General features: G+C 34.8%; 1 protein-coding gene across 1 annotated transcript in view; it reads right to left on the bottom strand.

Annotated features, from left to right (window-relative positions):
* LOC143349660 (cilia- and flagella-associated protein 65) overlaps nt 1–20,303 on the bottom strand; it is a 21,213-nt gene extending 910 nt beyond the window's left edge. The window contains exons 1-15 of the mRNA XM_076781069.1: nt 20,144–20,303; nt 17,400–17,619; nt 15,416–15,681; nt 13,025–13,307; nt 12,232–12,420; nt 10,512–10,716; nt 9,038–9,283; nt 7,884–8,115; nt 6,742–7,098; nt 3,747–3,835; nt 3,396–3,666; nt 2,177–2,392; nt 1,927–2,115; nt 349–602; nt 10–262 (exon numbers count right to left, since the gene is read on the bottom strand). Coding sequence (XP_076637184.1) covers nt 10–262; nt 349–602; nt 1,927–2,115; nt 2,177–2,392; nt 3,396–3,666; nt 3,747–3,835; nt 6,742–7,098; nt 7,884–8,115; nt 9,038–9,283; nt 10,512–10,716; nt 12,232–12,420; nt 13,025–13,307; nt 15,416–15,681; nt 17,400–17,619; nt 20,144–20,251 — 3,378 coding nt within the window. The 5' untranslated portion in view covers nt 20,252–20,303. The remainder of the gene's footprint in view (nt 1–9; nt 263–348; nt 603–1,926; nt 2,116–2,176; nt 2,393–3,395; nt 3,667–3,746; nt 3,836–6,741; nt 7,099–7,883; nt 8,116–9,037; nt 9,284–10,511; nt 10,717–12,231; nt 12,421–13,024; nt 13,308–15,415; nt 15,682–17,399; nt 17,620–20,143) is intronic.

Raw genomic sequence — 20,303 nt, 5'->3', positions numbered from 1 at the left:
ATCACTTACTGGCACACTAGTGCCTCTTTCCGTAATAGTAAATTGTCCTTCCAATTCTTTTTTAAGAATATCATATTTGATGATACTTCTTTGATAGTTACGTCTTTTACCGACATTAAAGAATTCACAAGGTATATTGAGATCTACTCTGCATGGTTCTCCTTTAGTAAAAATTGTCACCTTAAAACTCTGTACTGCATTCGGGCATATTATACCTTTGCTAGGGAATACTTCAACTTGAAGTATTTCTGGTACTTCTTGACTGAAAGCGTTCGACAAATTAAACAAATTTTAATTAAGACAAAAATTGAAAAACGTCAATCAGTAATTAAGATTTTAAAGAAGTACCACTTCCATTTGTAAGCTAACGCGTCGTATGGTAGATTGTTATATACTATAAGCATCTTCACGATAATATTATACGTAGGTATAGACCACATATCGATGCAATCTGTGCTGAAGTATAGAGGGAACCCCTTGCTTTTACAAGCGCAGTAAATTGGTATCGGATTCCCAATTATCGTCGATCTAAAGTCATAGGATGTTTCTCCTTCTAATGTTAATTCCATTGTTCTATTGTCTAACGTTATTGGCAATGCCACCTCATAAAACGTAATATTTTATTAGGGGAAACTGAGAATGGTAGTAACACGTTAAATATTTTAAACTTTATGATAGATAGCAACATAAATTTTGGATATACACATAGTGTAAAGTGACATTTGAAATTGCCCATTGAGGAAGTGCTGGACCAAAGGAAGAAGGATGGGTGGGAGAAGTTTAGGAAGGAGATGGAAAGGAAGGAAGTATTTTAGGACGTTTTGGGTCAAAGGTAAGAGGGAGAGGTTTAAGCCGTGGTTTGAAAAGGTAAGGGGGGTGAGTAGAGATGCGATTAGGTTTGTCTCCAGGCTAAGAGCAAATCACTATAATCTAAGGGGGTCATTGGCAAGGAAAGGGATGATTAAAGATGGAAAGTGTGAATGTGGGCAGGGGAAGGAGAATGTGGAGCATGTAATGTTTCAGTGTGGGTTGTATAACCTGGAAAGAGAGGAGATGCGAGGGAGGTTGAGGAAGAAGATAGAGAAGGTAGGGGAAGACGTGGTAGGGTTACTGGCGATGGATAGGACCAGAGTATATAGGGTAATGAAGATTTTTTGCGACAGGTTAGGGAAGGATTTGTGAAGAAAGAAAGAAGGTAGATGGAGGGGCTGGGTCAAGATATGCAGGGAAGTCAGGAGAGAGAGGAGGATTGTTCCTAGTGGGGTAAAGATTATTAGTAATTAAGACTAGATGTTAAGTTGATGTATTGTATGTTTCGTCGTATTTTCAATATTATTATTTTTAGTGTTTTGTGTGTTTTGTCTAGGTAGTTTTAAGTTAGTTTTAATTGTATTGTTAGTTGTAAACGATCACTGGAAGCGAGGTTGGGGTTTTGGGAGAGTGAAGAAGGGCAAAGGAGGAGACGAGGAGGGGGAGGAGGGGTTAAGAGAGTAGGAAGGAGGGGAATAATTTAAGTAAGGGACAGGGGACAGGTGACAATAGAAAATGGGGGATTTAGAAAGTAGATGAGAAATGGTGTTATTACAAAGCCAACAGCCAAAAAATATAGGAAAGAAAGAAAGAAAGACATTTGAAACACAAACATCTATCACGGCTGTGTAGATACTATAGTATCTGTATAGGTGTTCGAGTATTCGAAAAAAACGAGTTGAATTATACTTGGTTGGAATAACAGATCTAATCCGAGAACTCGAATAAAGCGAACGGCTCGAAAGAATCAGACAGATCCAAAAAGATGCTGATATAGTTTTGTTATAATAAAACATTTTGAGTTTGATTTTTTTTTGGTTTAAGTTTTACTGCTTTTTTAAAAATAAATAATAGAAAAAACAACAACATTTTTTCGAATATAAAATTGTTCAATACCTTGTATACTCCAGACATCCTAGGTTGGAATGTTAAAAGAAGGGGTTTGGCTGCGTGAGCTTTCACGATACCATTTTGAGTCAAACAAGAAAATACTTCGCAATTATAAGCTTCGTTCAGTTTACAAATGTTATCGACATTTATGGTATATGGCAAATCGTAATTCGTAACGTTGCATATCCAATATGTCTAGAAATTCGTGTATTTTTGTATTCCAATGCTAGAAAGACGAATGGAACCGAAATCTCACTTTATGAATTGCTTCTCTGTTCCCAAGGTAAATTCGTCCGAATTTTAAGCGAGTGGAACTTAGGAAATCGAATTGTTGCTCAGATTTGGACAAACAGTCGATTAACACGTTTAAAATAACGTGACGATCGTATCCTATATCTAAATCCCAGGATATCTTTGATTTTCCGATCAAGGTATATCGTACTTCCATGGTAATTATGACTTGTTCGTTTGACTAAAAAATATTTATTCTATTTGAAATTTAAATTATAAATTTTGTTAAACCTTACATTTATGGGAGGCAGCTCCGATGACCTTGACCTTGGCATATGTTGTCAAGGTCAGCCTCCTGAGTAACATTCAAGAGGTTTTAGCCGTCGCTCGTTTTTTATTAAAAAGTTATTAGCATATAAAAATCATATAATATTTATTATATTATATAACATACTTATTTAAGTAAAACGATTATATCAAATTATATTTGATTAGAAATGGGTCAGGTCTGGGTTAGTGTAGTTTTTAGAGGGTGTCTTTTAATTTAATATGATACTGTTCAACTCGTGGAGGATGTTTTATTTTATATAATAATAATTTTCATATACTAATAACTTTTTAATAAAAGAACGAGAGGTAGCTATAACTTTTTGGGGGATGCTCAAGAGTGTGGCCTTCATAAACTGTGTGAACGTCAAGGTCACATTGAGTATACGTATACATAGATTCTAGTGTAATACTAATAATACATTTTTATTAATAACTTTTTAATAAAAAACGAGCGACGGCTAAAACCTTCTGAGGGTCATTCAGGGGGGTGGCTTTGACGACATATGTCAAGGTCAAGGTCACATAGAGTATACGTATACACAAATTTTAGTGTAATACTAATAATACATTTTTATTAATAACTTTTTAATAAAAAACGAGCGACGGCTAAAACCTTCTGAGGGTCATTGGGTGACCTTGACGACATATGCCAAGGTCAAGGTCACATTGAGTATACGTATACGTAGATTCTAGTGTAATACTAATAATACATTTTTGTTAATAACTTTTTTATAAAAAACGAGCGACGACTAAAACCTTCTGAGGGTCATTCAGGGGGGTGACCTTGACGACATATGTAAAAGTCAAGGTCATCGCAACTACCTCCCATAAACGTAAGGTTTACCTAAATTTTTCGTATTTTAATTAATTTAATATCATAAAAATGATTAATATTAATGGCACAAAATTCATACTTCCAAGGTGCCCGATTCTGGACGCACGTTGCAAAGAGTCCGGTGAACACAATCAAGCTTTTCCGTCTGAAACGATAAACCTATCTTCTTCACCGTACGTTTACAATCACATCGATGGATCCATTTAAACATCCACGAAATGGGCAATGTAGAAATATTCGTCATAACCAATTTTATAAATACAGCTCCTTCGTTTATAGTCATTGGAAATAATTCTGTAGACAGTGTCTTCTTTTCTCCTGGCGATATAGTTTTCAAAATTTCGTTTAATCTATTTAAAATAAAATTAATAATCATACATTTAATAAACTTAATTATGATGCAGATATTAACAATGTGAAATTATCGTACTCGTTTATTTGCATCGATTTCCATAAAAAAGGTTTGCTTATATTCAACGAATATTTTTGATTGCAGCCGAATGCGCACACGTTGCTTACCTAATATGCATGAAAATTATATTAAAATCATGTGTACAGTATTTTTTCCGTAAGGTCTCGCAACCGTACATGGATACAAAGAAACATAACAGGTAGTATTTGTAAGGGGATGGCCGGGATTTGTGCTAACGTAAAGTGCAGAACACCCAGTTTAAATATGACAGTTTATTCGATTTGACTTAATGTCGGTCTGGATAAGACTGACGCTCGATTGCCTTAACATTTCGTCATCGGCGGCAAATTCGCACCTTCAAAAGAACTACGTCGAAATTGCGCGGTGCGACATAAAACGCTCTTCCCGCAGCTCGCGGTCGTAACATACAACATATGGCGGTTGGTCGACCAACGACTTACATATTTATTCAATTTTCGTGGGTGGTTAGGTTAGTTTATCTTAGATTAGGTTAGGTTAGGTTAGGTTAGGTTGAAGACTGTCCGGATATTGTGTCTTCGCAATACCTTGTTGTATGGTTGTTGAAGGCTTAATCGAGGTACAGTGAGGGTCAATATCGTCGCCTCTATGTGGAGGTGCGTTCAATTGCCCTTTATGGGGCCCCAGACCTGGATGCCAGCCGGTGCAGCACGGAGATGCTGCGCCGCGTTAACCGTCGACTGGCCATCCGGGTTGTTAGAGGTTATTGCACCATCTCCCACGAGGCGGCGACTGCCCTGGTGTGTCTCCCGCTCCTGGAGCCCCTAGCCTGGAGAAACTAGTTGGTTTTCCGGCACTTCAGGGAGCTCCAGGAGGCTGGGAGGCCGCCAGAGAAGAGGAGGCAAGCGGTCGAAGCGACGAGGCGCCCTGACCAATGGACTGTTTTGTTTATGTGGTTCCATCAACTCATTCAAGTTGGGGGAGCCACACAATGGTCCGTTGGTGCAGTCCTGCCACATTGGCAAGAGTGGCAGGACAAACCGGGTCGGTTGTCCTACAGGATGACACAGGTGCTCACCGGGCATGGTTGCTTTGGTGAGTACCTGTGTCGAATCGAGAAGGAGACGACGACGATGTGCCACCATTGTGGAGACTCTCAGGACACGGCGCAGGACACACTGAAAGCCTGCCTAGTGTGGGCAGATGAACGCAGTGTCCTGGAGCAGGAAGTAGGAAGGAACCTCTCGCTGGCCACAGTAGTTGGCAAGATGGTGGCCAGCAAGAGGACATGACAAGTGGTGGCCTCCTTCTGTGAGGTAGTCATGTCACAGAAGGAGGCCGCCGAGCGGGCGCGCGAGCAGGCCGCGCATCCCGCTCGAAGAGGGAGGGCTCGGAGGGGGGCCAGGGCGAGGCGACCTTCGCCTCCTGGCCCCCTCCAGCGGCCTTGAGGTCCGGATGGACCTCCAAATGAGGGGCGGCCCGTCAGCCCACGAATTGACGAGCCGCCTCTGGGGACTACAGGTGCTCAGTGTGAGGGGCCCCGGCAGCACCTGCAGCTGCAGAGCAGCCCCCAGAGGGTGCTGGCGCCTGGCTGTCTGCAGGTGCTTTGGGGGCTGCAGGCAGCCCTGGGGCCGCGGGCGTCGGGTGACCTGGCGTCCGCGGCGGAGAAATCAGGGGAGGAGGGACATGTTGTCGATCCCCCCGATGAGCTTCGACAAGCAAGGCGCAGCGGGGGACTCTGTGATGCCTCACTAGAGTTCCCGGTCCCCCGCCGTAGCGCCGAAGGACGGTCACCGTGGGGTTTTAGCCGGTACGAGTCCGTCACTACCCCGAGCGTCAATATAAAGTTAACAAAAAAATTTTCTTTTACTTTTCTGCAAAGCCTCACATCACTCTAATTGAGTTTTTTTGGTCGCCGTTTATGATTAATATTACTTAATAATCTGAGATTATTATATTTGTCAATGATCTTTTTCATAGCCATATGGCTTTGCACAACTTTAGCAATTTCTCTTAAGGACTGTCTATTTATATGTATGCATTTCGATTATTATTTGATACTCTTCAATAGTTGTTTGTTTACCCATTTCGAGATTACACAAATAATATCTCCTTTTGTTGTTTTGGCATGAAAATAAAACACGGGGATTTCCTAAGATCATATTGCTAAATAGTGATGCCAACATAACCAGAAATTGTTGCAATAGTTATAACTATGTACATAAAAGCAGGAGTGTTAACTTTATATTGACTCAAGGAAAAGGGATTTTTTTTGTTCTTTGCATCATATGTTTGCTTATTGTTAAATTATTACTAAAAAAAATATGTTTTTTATAGAAGACAAATTGAGTTTTCAATACCATTCATCTTTTTCCTGTTTGCTTTCATACCTTTTAAATTATTTCAAAGAGAAGTTGAAAATTTCAAGTATTAACTTTATATTGACGCTCACTGTATTCTATTTCAGATTTCAGGTTATGTAGTTCGTAGATGGTGAGTTCTCGGTGTATTAAGGAGCTTGTTACGGAATTCTTTTGGGACGGATGGTATTGTGACGACGTGTGTAGGTATTTATCGGTGTGGGTTGGCTTGTGGTACACCTGATAGCCTAAAGTTCCATTCTGGTTGCGATGAACCAAAATGTCCAGTGGGGAGACTGTTGTTTTGCTCAATTTTCATGGTAAACTTGATGCTTGTATGTAATGAGTTTAGGAAATTGAGCAACTCGAGCAAGATGTTTCTACCGTGTTTTCAGTTGACATAGAACGTTTTCCAATAATTTTCAATAAAAGTTAAAAGATTTTGTAATGATCGCCCAAAACGATTTTTGTCAGCGGCAACGCAGTCAGAAAAATAAGCTAAATCACATTTTGGAGGAATGATGCCCCCATGTTTTGCTGTCTTCTCCAATCTTCGATAGTGGGATTTAACTTATTTTTCTGGCTATACTGATCGTCGGAATAGAGTTACTCTGAGTAACGTAAACGAAGGTGTATCTTTGTAGTATGAGTAATATTTAACAGTCAAATTTTACCTTCAAAATGGGTAATATGCACATGCAGCACACATTAGACACTCTGGTAGGCTCTTGCTCAGATAACAAGGTATCTGATCTAGAGTTAACTCTTAGCAAGTATTGGATAGCCAATTCGTAATATCCTGGTGTATGCGGTGTAATAGAAATCGTAATTTGTTTATGAGAACCTGAGAAAATTGTTCCCGAAGCTGGACGTAATTTTACGTCCCTCTCAACGTCTCCAAGCGGCCAGTTACGATGGGTACAAATTAATTTGTAGTAAATATTTACCATACTATAATTAAAAAGACCGAAATTCAGCGTCTTTGTAGTTTTGTATTCCATTTCACCAAAATTTAATTCGTTTGGAATCGCCTAAAAACGAAACACGAATTTATTAAGTATAGCACATTGTATTTCGTACTTTTTTAAAGAGACCAAAGAGCAATTTTACTTGTCATGTTTCCTCATATTTTATTCGTGCTAATTACGTTAAATGTGTGTTGTCATTGGCCTTCTCATACAAAAATTAAAAATAAAAATATACAGTGTTCGACCACCTTTGGGGAAAATTTTTATGGGAGATTCTAGAGACCAAAATAAAACGAAAATCAAGAATATGAAATTGTTGATTAAGGCTTCATTAAAAAGTTATTAACGTTTAAAGATCCGCCTGTAGAACGGTAATTTGCGAATAGCTGCATGGCGCGTGATAGTGGTTCTCACTTACAAAACTATAAGGCTGTCGATACGTCGGTAAGTAGAGTTTCCCATTCTGAGTGGCGCGCCATAGTGGTTCTCACTTACAAAACTGTAAGACTGTCGATACATCAGTAAGTAGAATTTCTCATACTGAATGAGAACCACTATCATGCGCACGCAGCTGTTCGTAGATTGCCGTTCTACAGGCGGAACTTTGAACATTAATAACTTTTTAATGAAGCCTCAATCAACAAATTGGTATTCTTGATTTTCGTCTTATTTTGGCCTCCAGAATCTCCCACTCAAATTTTTTCCAGAGGTAACCGAAGACTCTGTATAATTTTATACTATTTATGGAAACCGTGTACATTTTAAATCGTGTAAAAGGAGTCACAGGTGTGGTTTACTGGTTTACGCTCATTTTACATTAGCCGTTATTTATTTAAAAATAATTTTACCACTAAGAATCCCATTTCGCACTTTCCGTGAACTCGCAGAGTTATGCAGCTTTTCAAGCCAATGGTAATTCCATTTTTAATGACAATCAAAACGCACTGCAATTCAAAACCATAATTCACGTTTGGCTCGGTTGGTTGAAAAATACACTCCTGGAGGAAAGTATCGTTGGGAACAATTTCTCCACTCTCATATTGCATATGAAGTTCCGTTGGCAATTGATAAAATGTATATCTATAAATACATAAAAATTTCGTGTCAATCCACTAACATCAACGCCATTCAAAATGATAAGATTGTCACCTAAATATAAAACCAACATATAACAAGTTATTTAATCGAACAGTTAAATTTTTATTTGTACGTTGTACAATATTTTTGTTGTGTATTATTAGCGTGTGACGGATAATCACTTGTTTATCTTTTTTATTAGATAAGAATGTTACCCATTTCTAAGAGTTTAGAATACCAAATTAGATATATAATTCCTGGCCATGGTCGTTAGATACATAATATAACATAATATCTTAATTACGTGTAAAGAAAATGAATTTCATTAATTTAAATTTGGCGGCACACCTCGAAGTGCCGGTAGAGTAGGGATTGTCCCGGACGGAGAGAGAGAGAGGTGAAAAGGTGTGTGAAAACTGAGTCAAAATTTTAACCAAAATGATTACTAGAGAAAGGATTGTAAAAGGGAAGTGACTTGGAGAATAAACTTTAAATGTCGTTTCTCTATTTCAGAGCAACGCACAAGAGTTTACTTCTTTTGCCCATTTCTCAAAATAATAATAGAATAATTTTATAAAACATTTAAAATTTATTTTTCAAGTCATTTCCCTTTTACAATCCTTTCTCTAGTAATCCTTTTAGTTAAAATTTTGACTCACAATCAGTTTTTACGCACTTTTTTACCTCTCTCTCTCTCTCTCCGACCGGGACAGTCCCTACTTTACTGACACTTTGAGGAGTGCCGCCAAATTTAAATTAATGAAATTCATTTTCTTTGCATACGTATAATGTTAATGAACAATAATGTATTATTAACCCTTCTAACAAAAAATTGTTAAAGTCTCTAGCGTCAATTATATAAAATATATAAATAAAATTTAATGTATGCATGTGCTCAATAATTAAGAAATTTCTATTCATTTACTTTAATGTGTGGCGAGTAATATTTCGCATTGCAAACATTTCGAACTGCTGGCAACGCGGCATAACCGGTGCGAAATTTAATTCGTTGTTATTAAAGAACAGAATATTCGCAAACTCTGCATATCCCTTCATATCTATGTAGCTTTCATTTTTCGTGTTCCCGTTAAAGTATATTGTCCATCGTTCGATGTAAATTTGTGCATCTTCGGGTTTCGGTGACATTTGAACCGTAATTATCTGATAATTTCTGCAATTCGTACGTACATTAAAATATATGTTTTTACGATATATAACGCGATAATGTATTTGTAACAGCAATCATTAAGAAACGCGACGATCAAATAAAGTAATTCTCTGTCAAACAGCAATTAAGATTGTTGAGAATAGTCGTGTTCCGTAAATTATAAAATACAATGTAAAGCAATATGCGCAGGAGACGAGTGCGCATACAGCTCGGAGACCGGGTGATGATTTACTCGTCGCGTTTCTTAATGATTGCTGTTACAAGTACATTAAAATATATGTTTTTACGATACATAACGCGATAATGTACTTGTAACAGCAATCATTAAGAAACGCGACGATCAAATGAATTAATTCTCTGGCAAACAGCAATTAAGATTGTTGAGAATAGTCGTGTTCCGTAAATTATGAAATACAATGTAAAGCAGTTTGCGCAGGAGACGAGTGCGCATACAGCTCGGAGACTGGGTGTATGAGTGGGAGACCGAGGAATCCCCGAGCGAAGCGCGCATTCGAAAAGACGTAGTAGAAGAAACGTGCTATAAGAAGATACTTTGGGGAGCCGTTAAAATGTAAAGCGTTTATGAATATCAATATAAATAAATATAATAGACGACAGAGAACATTGATTTAATTATCCACGAATCTTAACAAAGATTAATCTTCAGTAATAGGTAAGCAATTGTAAAGCATGGTACAATTCGATAATTTTATCGAAACTCAGATTCATCGTAAGTTGAATTTCAAACAAGATAAATTAAAAATACTTAATCACGCGTCTATTCCATTAATGTTTCGGAAAAATACAAAAATTAAATCTATAAACGAACAACAGCCATTGAATTATAAGCAATAATCGACAACACAATTTTGAACAAATAATGATGTTGAACGAAAGAAACTATAATATCAAAGGCAATATCAAAGATTGAAAAAAATATTTTCAAAAAATAAAAACGAAATATACAAAAATATAACGAAATATTTAATAATAATTAATAATAAGTTTACAAGTAATTCTCGCTTTATGAGTTCTTATTTTACAAGTTTCTGGCTTTATAAATGGTCGAATTTTCAGTGAGAACAATTAATTGTTAGAAACAGAAGACACAAAGGGCATTCTACAAGGACATACTGAATTTGGATAATAGAACGGTCAGATAGTAGAGCGATTGGATAATCGATTATTCGAATAATAGAGATTCTACTGTAATACGTAAAAATCGACGTACTGGTAAATTACACCAAGCATTGGCTTCACGGTGAAACGACTCTCTGGTGGTGAAAGAAATTGAAACATAAGGGGTAAATGACCGAACTTTTTGATCATGAACGTTGTATAAACTGGATACGGTGGCACACACGGTGGCATTATTACAGTTTGAGGTATTTTGTATTGCGGGATCCATCCGTTCGACGAAGCTGGAAATGTGTGACCTACGAAATACATTTGACTATTAAAACTCACTCTGAAACGCATCGAGTCTGTTCTTAATTATTAGGTTGAGTCATAAATAATTGCTGTTATTTCGTACTAACTTTACTTTTCTTTTAAAAGACTTGCAAAACGACTTAGTTTGAAATGTATTTTTTGTTATGACATACAGTAAAATGTCGATTATTCGAACTAATAATTAAACAAACACTCTAAACATACCTTGATAGATTTATTTATACAAGGTGTGCAGCCATTCCTAAGAAAAATTTTAATGGGAGATTCTAGAGACCAAAATAAGACGAAAATCAAGAATAACAATTTGTTGATCGAAGCTTCGTTAACAAGTTATTAACGTTTAAAGGTCCGTCTGTAGAACGACAATTTGCGAACAGCTGCGTGGTGCGTGATAGTGGTTCTCACTCAGAAAACTGTAAGACTGTCGATATGTCGGTAAATAGAGTTTCTCATGCTGAGTGGCGCGCGATAGTGGTTCTCACTCTCAAAATTCTAAGGTTGTCAATACGTCAGTAAGTAGAGTTTCTCCACAGACGAGATATACGAGTAGACCTTTCCCTTAATGTATATTTTCGGCCCATTACCCTTGTCGTGTCACTCGCAACATTACCAACAGGTTACACAAATGAACACAAGAGGAAGTGAGACAGAAAATGAAATTACACAACATTTCTGGCCACACATTATATTTTCAGTAAAGAATTTTTTTCTCGAAAGTAAAAATGAAAAAAGCAAAAATGATTGCAATCGACCCTTGCAATCGAAAATAATTTTTCCAAAGTGATTTGAAACTTTTCAATTTCGTCGAAAAATTTAGGCACCTACCCCCTGTCGATTTTCCTTAAAAATTCATTTTTGATTTTTAGTCATTTTGTTTGACGCCCTACAGAAAAGTTGTCTAATACTTTTTTGTAGGTACCCATGAACTCTACTTCAGAAAAAAGTTTCATTGAAATATATTCACTATTGTAGGTGTTATGGTCGTTTGAAAATTGCGTTTTTTAATCCGTTCCATAGTCAACTCACATGTATTTAGGCACACACTACAACTGCTGCGCATAAATACTAATTCAGTGAATAGTTTCTCAACTGACCGCCATCCATGAGAAGAGGCCGCTAAAATTATCTCCAAATTTTCAGGTCGGTATGGCAGTCAGATTGGGCCACGAAAGTCCATAAGGTGAAAGGTCTACTCGTATTCCTCGTCTATGGTTTTTCATGATATGTGGCACGCGATAGTGGTTCTCATTCACAAGACTGTAAGGCTGTCGATACGTCAGTAAATAGAGTTTCTCATGCTGAATGAGAACCACTATCGCATGCACGCAGTTTGCCGTTCTACAGACGGAACTTTAAACGTTAATAACTTTTTAACAAAGCCTCAATCAACAAATTGGTATTCTTGATTTTCGTCTTATTTTGGCCCCTAGAATCTCTCATTAAAATTTTTCCCAGGGTTGGCCGAACATCCTGGATGTATAGATAGTAGAAATTTGAACCTATTGCTGTAACAGTTGTAACGAATGGAAAGATCAATCCTTCCTTGCGTTCTGAGAAAACAGAACCGACGATCTCCCTTCCAAAGAGATTGTTCTCTGTACTGGGATTGAATGAAAGTTCACATAGTGCAGAATGACCTGCTCGGACTTGCACCTCGTACGGTGTCACGTTGAAGATTTCATCGGGATCTGTAACATTTCATACGAAGAAAAATTAATTTAATGCAGTGCCTTTCAACCTCTTCTAGCTCATAACACCAAGTGTTATTTATTATATGTCTGTAACCCACACTTCTCATGATTCTTATTTGCAAGCAAAAATAATAGTGTACTGAACAATAAGTAGAGTCACTTTTTGCTCGAATCTCTCAAGAATCGAAGTATTTTATGAAAAAATGTTTCAGACAAAAATTATTCTTTTTCAAAGAAGAAATAGAACTGCATTATTGTTTTTTTAATTTTCTGGGCGATTTCATGGTTAATTGAAGGTCAACTTCGCTTCTTTAAACGAAAACCTGTAGTTTTTTCAACGCACCCCCAATTTCCGTGAAAAAGCGAGTGTGTCCTGTCTGAAACATTTCTTTATGTGATACACGTTTTTTGTAATAGATGGAAAATAAACATATAAGTGAATGAATATTTATTCAAGGAAATAAAAGTGGGAGTAAACAAATCGTGACTATTACATACTAACTAGAAAACATAGTAGTCAGCCGATCATTTACTAAACAAAAGATATGTGCATTTTGAACTGTAAAGAAAAATATTCGAGTGTTAAGTAATTAAAAATCACCTTTTTCCCACACGACTAATAAATCGGTCTGACTGTGGTTGGTAAGACATATTGCATGTGGAATTCTCTGAATGTCATATCCCATTTCTACGTTTGTTCGGCCAAAATTGAAATAGTTCTTCGATAAAGACAGTGGTGGCAATACTCCTATTATATCGACGCTGTCGCTCATGTACCCTTCAAAGCCACTTTTCATTATATGAGAATAGCCAAAATCACTTGCATCAGGTTTTTTCTTGGAGAACGAGTTACGGTATCCATATAATTCTATAATGATTGGTTCCTAAGTTTTGGGCATACTTGTTAGAAACTGATTTGAATATATACAGGGTGTACGGCCACCCCTGGGAAAAATTTTAGTGGGGGATTCCAGAGGCCAAAATAAGACGAAAATCAAGAATACCAATTTGTTGATCGAGGCTTCGTTAAAAAGTTATTAAAAAATTTCAAATCATTCTGAAAAAATTATGTTTGGTTGCGGGTGTCAATTATAAGCATTTTTGGTGAATAGACATATCCCCGAAATCCTACGCACTTTCGAGAAAAAAATTTGGATAGGTGCTCAAATTTTTCGCCAAAAAAAAAAATTTCAAACCGTTCTGGAAAAAATATTTTTAGTTGCAGGAGTCGATTGTAAGCATTTTTAGTGAATAGATATACCCCCGAAATCCTGCGCATTTTCGAGAAAAAAATTCCTTACCGAAAATATAACTACTGGCCAGAAATGCTTCTCTGAAATTTCATGCGAATCTTTAAAATGTCATAATTTCTGAACGGATTGGACGATTTTGATGTTTAAAAAGGCAAACGACGCGTATTTTAGTGTAGAATATGTAGAAATTCTAAAAATAGTCGAAAAGTCGTTCCTTGACCTCGTAAAGTTAAAAAAACCCCATAAAAATGGTCCAATTTTCGAACAGCCATAAGTCCTAGAATAGTGAATATATTTAAATGAAACTTTTTTCTGAAGTAGAGCCCATGGGTACCTACAAAAAAGTATTGGACAACATCTCTATAGGGCATCAAACTAAATTACTAGAAATCAAAAAAAAATTTTTAAGAAAAATCGACAGGGGGTAGGGTGCTTAAATTTTTCGACGAAAAAAAAAATTTCAAATCGTTCTGGAAAAATTATTTTCGGTTACAAAGGTCAATTACAATAATTTTTGGTGAATAGACATACCCCCGAAATCCTGCGCATTTTCGAGAAAAAAATTCAGTACGGCTGAAACTTTAAACATTAATAACTTTTTAACGAAGCCTCCATTAACAAATTGGTATTCTTCATTTTTGTCTTATTTTTGCCTCTAGAATCTCCCATTAAAATTTTTCCCAGAGGTGACCGAACACCCTGTATAATAATCGAATTCAGTAGAAAAGAGCACAATAGTGGTCTCAAAAGAGCTCTATAAAGAGTACAAAACTCTAATTATTTTAATTTACGCGATTGTTCACATTTATAATAAGCTTGCTACAGGAATATACCGTACAAATGAGAAATTTATAAACTATGAAAGTAAAATCTTCAAAATATTGATTTTTAGATTGACAATGAAAATTCTAATTTAAATCGTGTTTATTGTCAATTAATACTGCTTGTATACTATATTGTTTTACAATTTAGAATAAATAAATTGTGTTCTACATTATGTGTATTGTAGTTGTTATAAGCATATTAATATAAATAATAGTTAGTTATGTAATTACATTATTTCCTTCTCTCTAATATTTATATTGTTCTTTGAATGTATCTTCTTATAAAATTATTGAGAATTAAAAAAAAATAGAAGGCACGTTTACCTCATCACTGATATAGCGGATAATAAATCAAGTTCGACCGTATAATATTGTATACTAATCGCTTAAATATAATATAATGTTTTAAATAGAATTAAAATACTATCTAAAATATGAAATTAATTATTTAATTAATATTTAAATGTTAAATATTGTTTGTTCCAAAATTAAATTTACTCCAAATTCTATTACACTGCTCAAAATAATTAGAAGATTACCCAATCAAATGACTCTTATTCATAGATACTAAAGTATTTGATAATTTAAAATATTGTGTGAGTTAAACTATGAATAAAAATATTATTATATTAAAAATATCCATCCTTGGAATCAGAGCTGGGTAATAATTAATTGTTTCATTAGTTTCGCATTTAACTAAAATAAGCAATCAATGAATCATAACTAAGTTTAATGAATGATCATAAACAGGTAATTTGTAATTATTTTAAGAAAGATGATTTTAACTTTAACTAACCTTTTTTGGCTTTCTTATTATTAACTTAATAATATAATCATAGTTAAATTCTTTTTCTGGTATGCTTGGCAATCTTCTAATTGGTTTGACTAGTATATTATTTCAACCTATTGATTTACTTGGTGTAGTATTAAAACGGGCAAATAGTACGTGTAACATCCGTTTTCTGGCGGGGTGAATGTAATCAAAACATATTTATAAGAACAAGGATTAATGCAACCGTATCTTGTATCTAATTGAAACGGTCGATACTTTTCGTTCATGGCAAGCATAAAAGTCGCTGCTACTTTCGACTTGTTTGTAAGTTTGATTCGCCATTTTGGTTCAGGATTCTCATTCGTCGAAAACATTATAATTTTCGTTACGGAACATGTCACTTCCGGACCTATGCAAATGTAATTAAATTAAGCATACATCAAAAATATAGTATAATAAAAACATATGAGAAGAACAAGTCCAACAAAAAAATTGAATTAATATCCTCCATTTAAATAAAGCAATAAATAGCAAAAATTTGTTTTTTATAAAAAAGAGATTCGTATAATATATACACATAGGGAACTCTCACATAACACGGATATGTATTCCGCTTCATAGAAATGCCACAGTTATATAAATCGTGTTGTAGAAAAACAGGATTAATTTTGAAATAAAAAAAAAATGTTTTAACTTTTTTTAACCTGGGAAAAATTTTAATGGGAGATTCTAGAGACTAAAATAAGGCGAAAATCAAGAATACCAATTCGTAGATTGAGGCTTCGTTAAAAAGTTATTAACGTTTAAAGTTTCGCAGGTAAAACGGCAATCTGCGTGAATGCGATAGTGGTTCTCATTCAGCATGAGAAACTCTATTTACTGACGTATCGACAGCCTTACAGTCTTGTGAATGAGAACCACTATCGCGCGCCACATATCATGAAAAACCATAGACGAGGAATACGAGTAGACCTTTCACCTTATGGACTTTCGTGGCTCAATCTGACTGCCATACCGACCTGGAAATTTGGAGGTAATTTTAGCGGCCTCTTCTCATGGATGGCGGTCAGTTGAGAAACTATTCACTGAATTAGTATTTATGCGCAGCAGTGTAGTGTGTGCCTAAATACACGTGAGTTGACTATGGAACGAATTAAAAAACGCAATTTTCAAATGACCATAAAACCTACAATAGTGAATATATTTCAATGAAACTTTTTTTTGAAGTAGAGCTCATGGGTATCTACAAAAAAGTATTAGATAACTTTTCTGTAGGGCGTCAAACAAAATTACTAAAAATCAAAAATGAATTTTTAAGGAAAATCGACAGGGGGTAGGTGCCTAAATTTTTCGGCGAAATTGAAAAGTTTCAAATTACTCTGGAAAAATTATTTTCGATTGCAGGGGTCAATTGCAATTATTTTTGCTTTTTTCATTTTTACTTTCGAGAAAAAAATTCTTTACTGAAAATATAATGTGTGGCCAGGAATGTTTGTGTAATTTCATTTTCTGTCTCACTTCCTCTTGTGTTCATTTGTGTAATCTGTTGGTAATGTTGCGAGTGACACGAAAATGGTAATGAGCTGAAAATATACATTAGGGGAAAGGTCTACTCGTATATCTCGTCTGTGGAGAAACTCTACTTACTGACGTATTGACAACCTTAGAATTTTGAGAGTGAGAACCACTATCGCGCGCCACTCAGCATGAGAAACTCTATTTACCGACGTATCGACAGTCTTACAGTTTCCTGAGTGAGAACCACTATCACGCACCACGCAGCTGTTCGCAAATTGTCGTTCTACAGACGGACCTTTAAACGTTAATAACTTGTTAACGAAGCTTCGATCAACAAATTGTTATTCTTGATTTTCGTCTTATTTTGGTCTCTAGAATCTCCCATTAAAATTTTTCCCAGGGATGGTTGAACACCCTGTATAATTTTGTTTGTATAGTATAAACAGAAAAAGAAGAGTTGTTTTATTTCTTTTTAGAAAGTAGTTGATTTTTTATATTACTTTTTTGTTTCATATAACACGAATTCGCGTAACGTGGCATTGTTTAGGAAGTAAAGTGCCGCGTTATGTGGGGGATACATGTATTAGTATAAAGTTCTATCATCCGAACCAATGCAATCTCCACGGGTAACAATTTTCGTAGACGTTCCAATGGAATCGACGATAGTAAAATAGTCCACGTTTTTTGAGAATGCGATGAACGGTCGATAACGTATCTCGCACGAATATTTTTCTTTAGGTGCTAGCATCCAAGTGTACGAACGTAAATGAAAGACATGATCCAAAGGATTGGTGGTTGGGTCTCTTTGAACCTGATACATTAATTCTTTCTGCAACGAATAATGTTAATGTTTTTAGTCTGGGAGATTTCTTCGTGATGTAATTCACAAATGAGAAAACAAATATTGTTTTATTCTTACAATAAACCTGAATACATCAAAGTATTTCTTTCAGGAACGGTTAAATAAACAACATTAATTAATTTTATCAATAAAAAGAATTTGTTTATAATTTTATTGCATCAAAATAAAATGTAAATAAAAAATGATTTTATTCAACAAATCATGACAAAAATATCTAAAAAGACCAGTGAACTCCTTGAGACCATAATCACAGTCTGTAAAGTGATATTGTTTTGTTTATAAACTGCCAAATGTGTTTACTGATATTATTTACTTATTTGCTTAGCCTTTTAGTTTTGACTATCATAGTGGTCACTGGTGACCGGCGCTTTAAACTTACAACGCGTTTCAAAATTATTTACGATGGAAGAACCCTAATACTTGTAAAATTGTAAATAACGATACTGTAATTGAAAATACTGTGAAATAACGGAGTCGTGATCCCCTGCATTTGTCCTACAGGATAGCGTATCGAAATTTTGTCCTACGACGATTTTTACCGCCGGAGCGGTTATTCGGAGTCGAATGGGACTTATAACTCGAAAACGAGCACGTTAACGCTTATTTTCGCTTATACAATACTTGTGTAGTTTCAAATTTTCTACCCGATAGACTAGTTGTTTTTTTTTTATCTCGAATTTTGACACATTTTTTCGTCAACAACTCGAAACGAGCACGTTAACACTTATTTTCGCTTATACAATACTTGTGCAGTTTAGCGTTCTTTACCTGTAGGCGGGTAGGCGTATCAAGGTGCACCATTGAATAATAGAATATTTCTATTTTTCATATTATAATTTGAACAAATGTTGAGGACACGACTAGATATCGAAAATTGGCGTGATACTCAATGTGTCAATACACTAAAGCAATGGTATTAGAAATCTAACGAGGGTTGTGCAAAAATACTTTAAAAAACTTTATTAGAGGAGATAAAGAAAAAGTTTATTTAGTAGTAATATCGAAAATATTACATCGACATACTACATAATATGTATTAATTAATTAATACATGAAGTGAAAAGTAAACATTAATATATTTTCGGTTTCATTACCTTTACTTTCTAATTTCTACATCGAATACAGTGAGTAACAAAAATATTCGAACACAAGGGTCTAAAATTATACTTTATAATTAAATTTTTTAAAACGATTTTTAGTATACTTCCATAGAGCCACAAAAATACATTAGTGTTACTAAATTAGTGAAAACAAATAATTATTCGTATAATGATTTCAAAATTATTCGAATCTTATTATTTATCATTATTTATTTGAATAAATAGAGAATAATTTGTTACAAATAATAAATAATTACGAAATAAATATAAAAATAAACAGCTTTTCATTCGTTATTTATTTCATAAAAATTACAATTTGAATCATGAAATAAAATTACAGCTACCAAAAAAAGTATCCATACACTGCAATACGTTCAGTTTAAACAATAATAACTTTGATTATAGAAAGCTACTTAATTATTAAAGACACATAAGCAGTTAGAAAATTAAATTAATTCAGTTGTAAGATAGAAATACAACAGACAATCTTAAATGCCGAATGAAGCAAGGAAATCGGCGAGAAAAAAGTATTCATACGCGACATCTAGTGACGAAACATATAAATAAAAACCAAAACTTTGGGGGAATCCCGGATTTTTTTTATTATTTCTGTTTCTTTTGTTTCATAGCATTTTCGTCAATTCTTAGCGTGCTTTGTTAACGAATCATAATTTGTTATCATAATGAGTGTTAAAAATAAATAAACCATAATAGAGGAAAACAAAATTGTAATTTAATTATGAAAAATTTGGAAATCGCGAGATTGGTCAAATGATAAAAAGGAGTCATGCCAGAATTAATACAGAATTATTTAAAAATATGCATCCAAAGGGAATGAAAGATTTATTACAAAGAAAATAAAAGAAAATCCATTTTAAAGGCAAAAATTGATAACAAAGTTTGTCCAAAAACGATATCAAACAAACTTAAAGAATCAGGGTATTTCGCACGAGTAGCGAGGAGGAAACACTATGCCAATAAGGTAAATAAAGGAAAAAGATACCAATTATTAATACTACTTTAGTTTTTCGAAATAACTTTAAAAGACTGATACTTTCGTCACACTTCTATACATTAAATTATAATATTTTGTCTACAACAGAAATAAAATAGTTTTTAAAAATTTTGTATATTAGCTTTCTGCTTTCTGTTATTCCTTAATTATTTTTTAACATTTTTGTTAATATTATTCTTATAGAAATTTCGTCCACTATAATTATTGTAAATACACGATACCAGTTAAGTAAAACTTCTTCTTAAAACGGAAGAAAATTTTGCATTTGCTTCCGGTACGATTATAAGTTTTCGAAGATGAAGAACTTATTTACGAAAGTCGAAAGCCTTTACAAATTACGGAACTGAGATTTTACACGCGACAACCTGATACTTACAGAAGATTCGTTCCATATTTCAATCGTTTTTACTACCATTCTACCAATCTCCACTTTATCGTAATTCAGCTGGATCAGTTTCGTTTCATTCGGGTAATTCCCATTCATTTTGAAAAATTACTTTCGTCGTGCCACGGTTATTTTCGTTTTGAAACGAAAA

The sequence above is a fragment of the Colletes latitarsis genome, chromosome 14 (genome assembly GCF_051014445.1).
Source record: "Colletes latitarsis isolate SP2378_abdomen chromosome 14, iyColLati1, whole genome shotgun sequence".
Taxonomy (NCBI): Eukaryota; Metazoa; Arthropoda; class Insecta; order Hymenoptera; family Colletidae; genus Colletes; species Colletes latitarsis.
The sequence above is the reverse complement of the archived record's forward strand: the minus strand, read 5'-3'. Positions and strand labels throughout refer to the sequence as shown.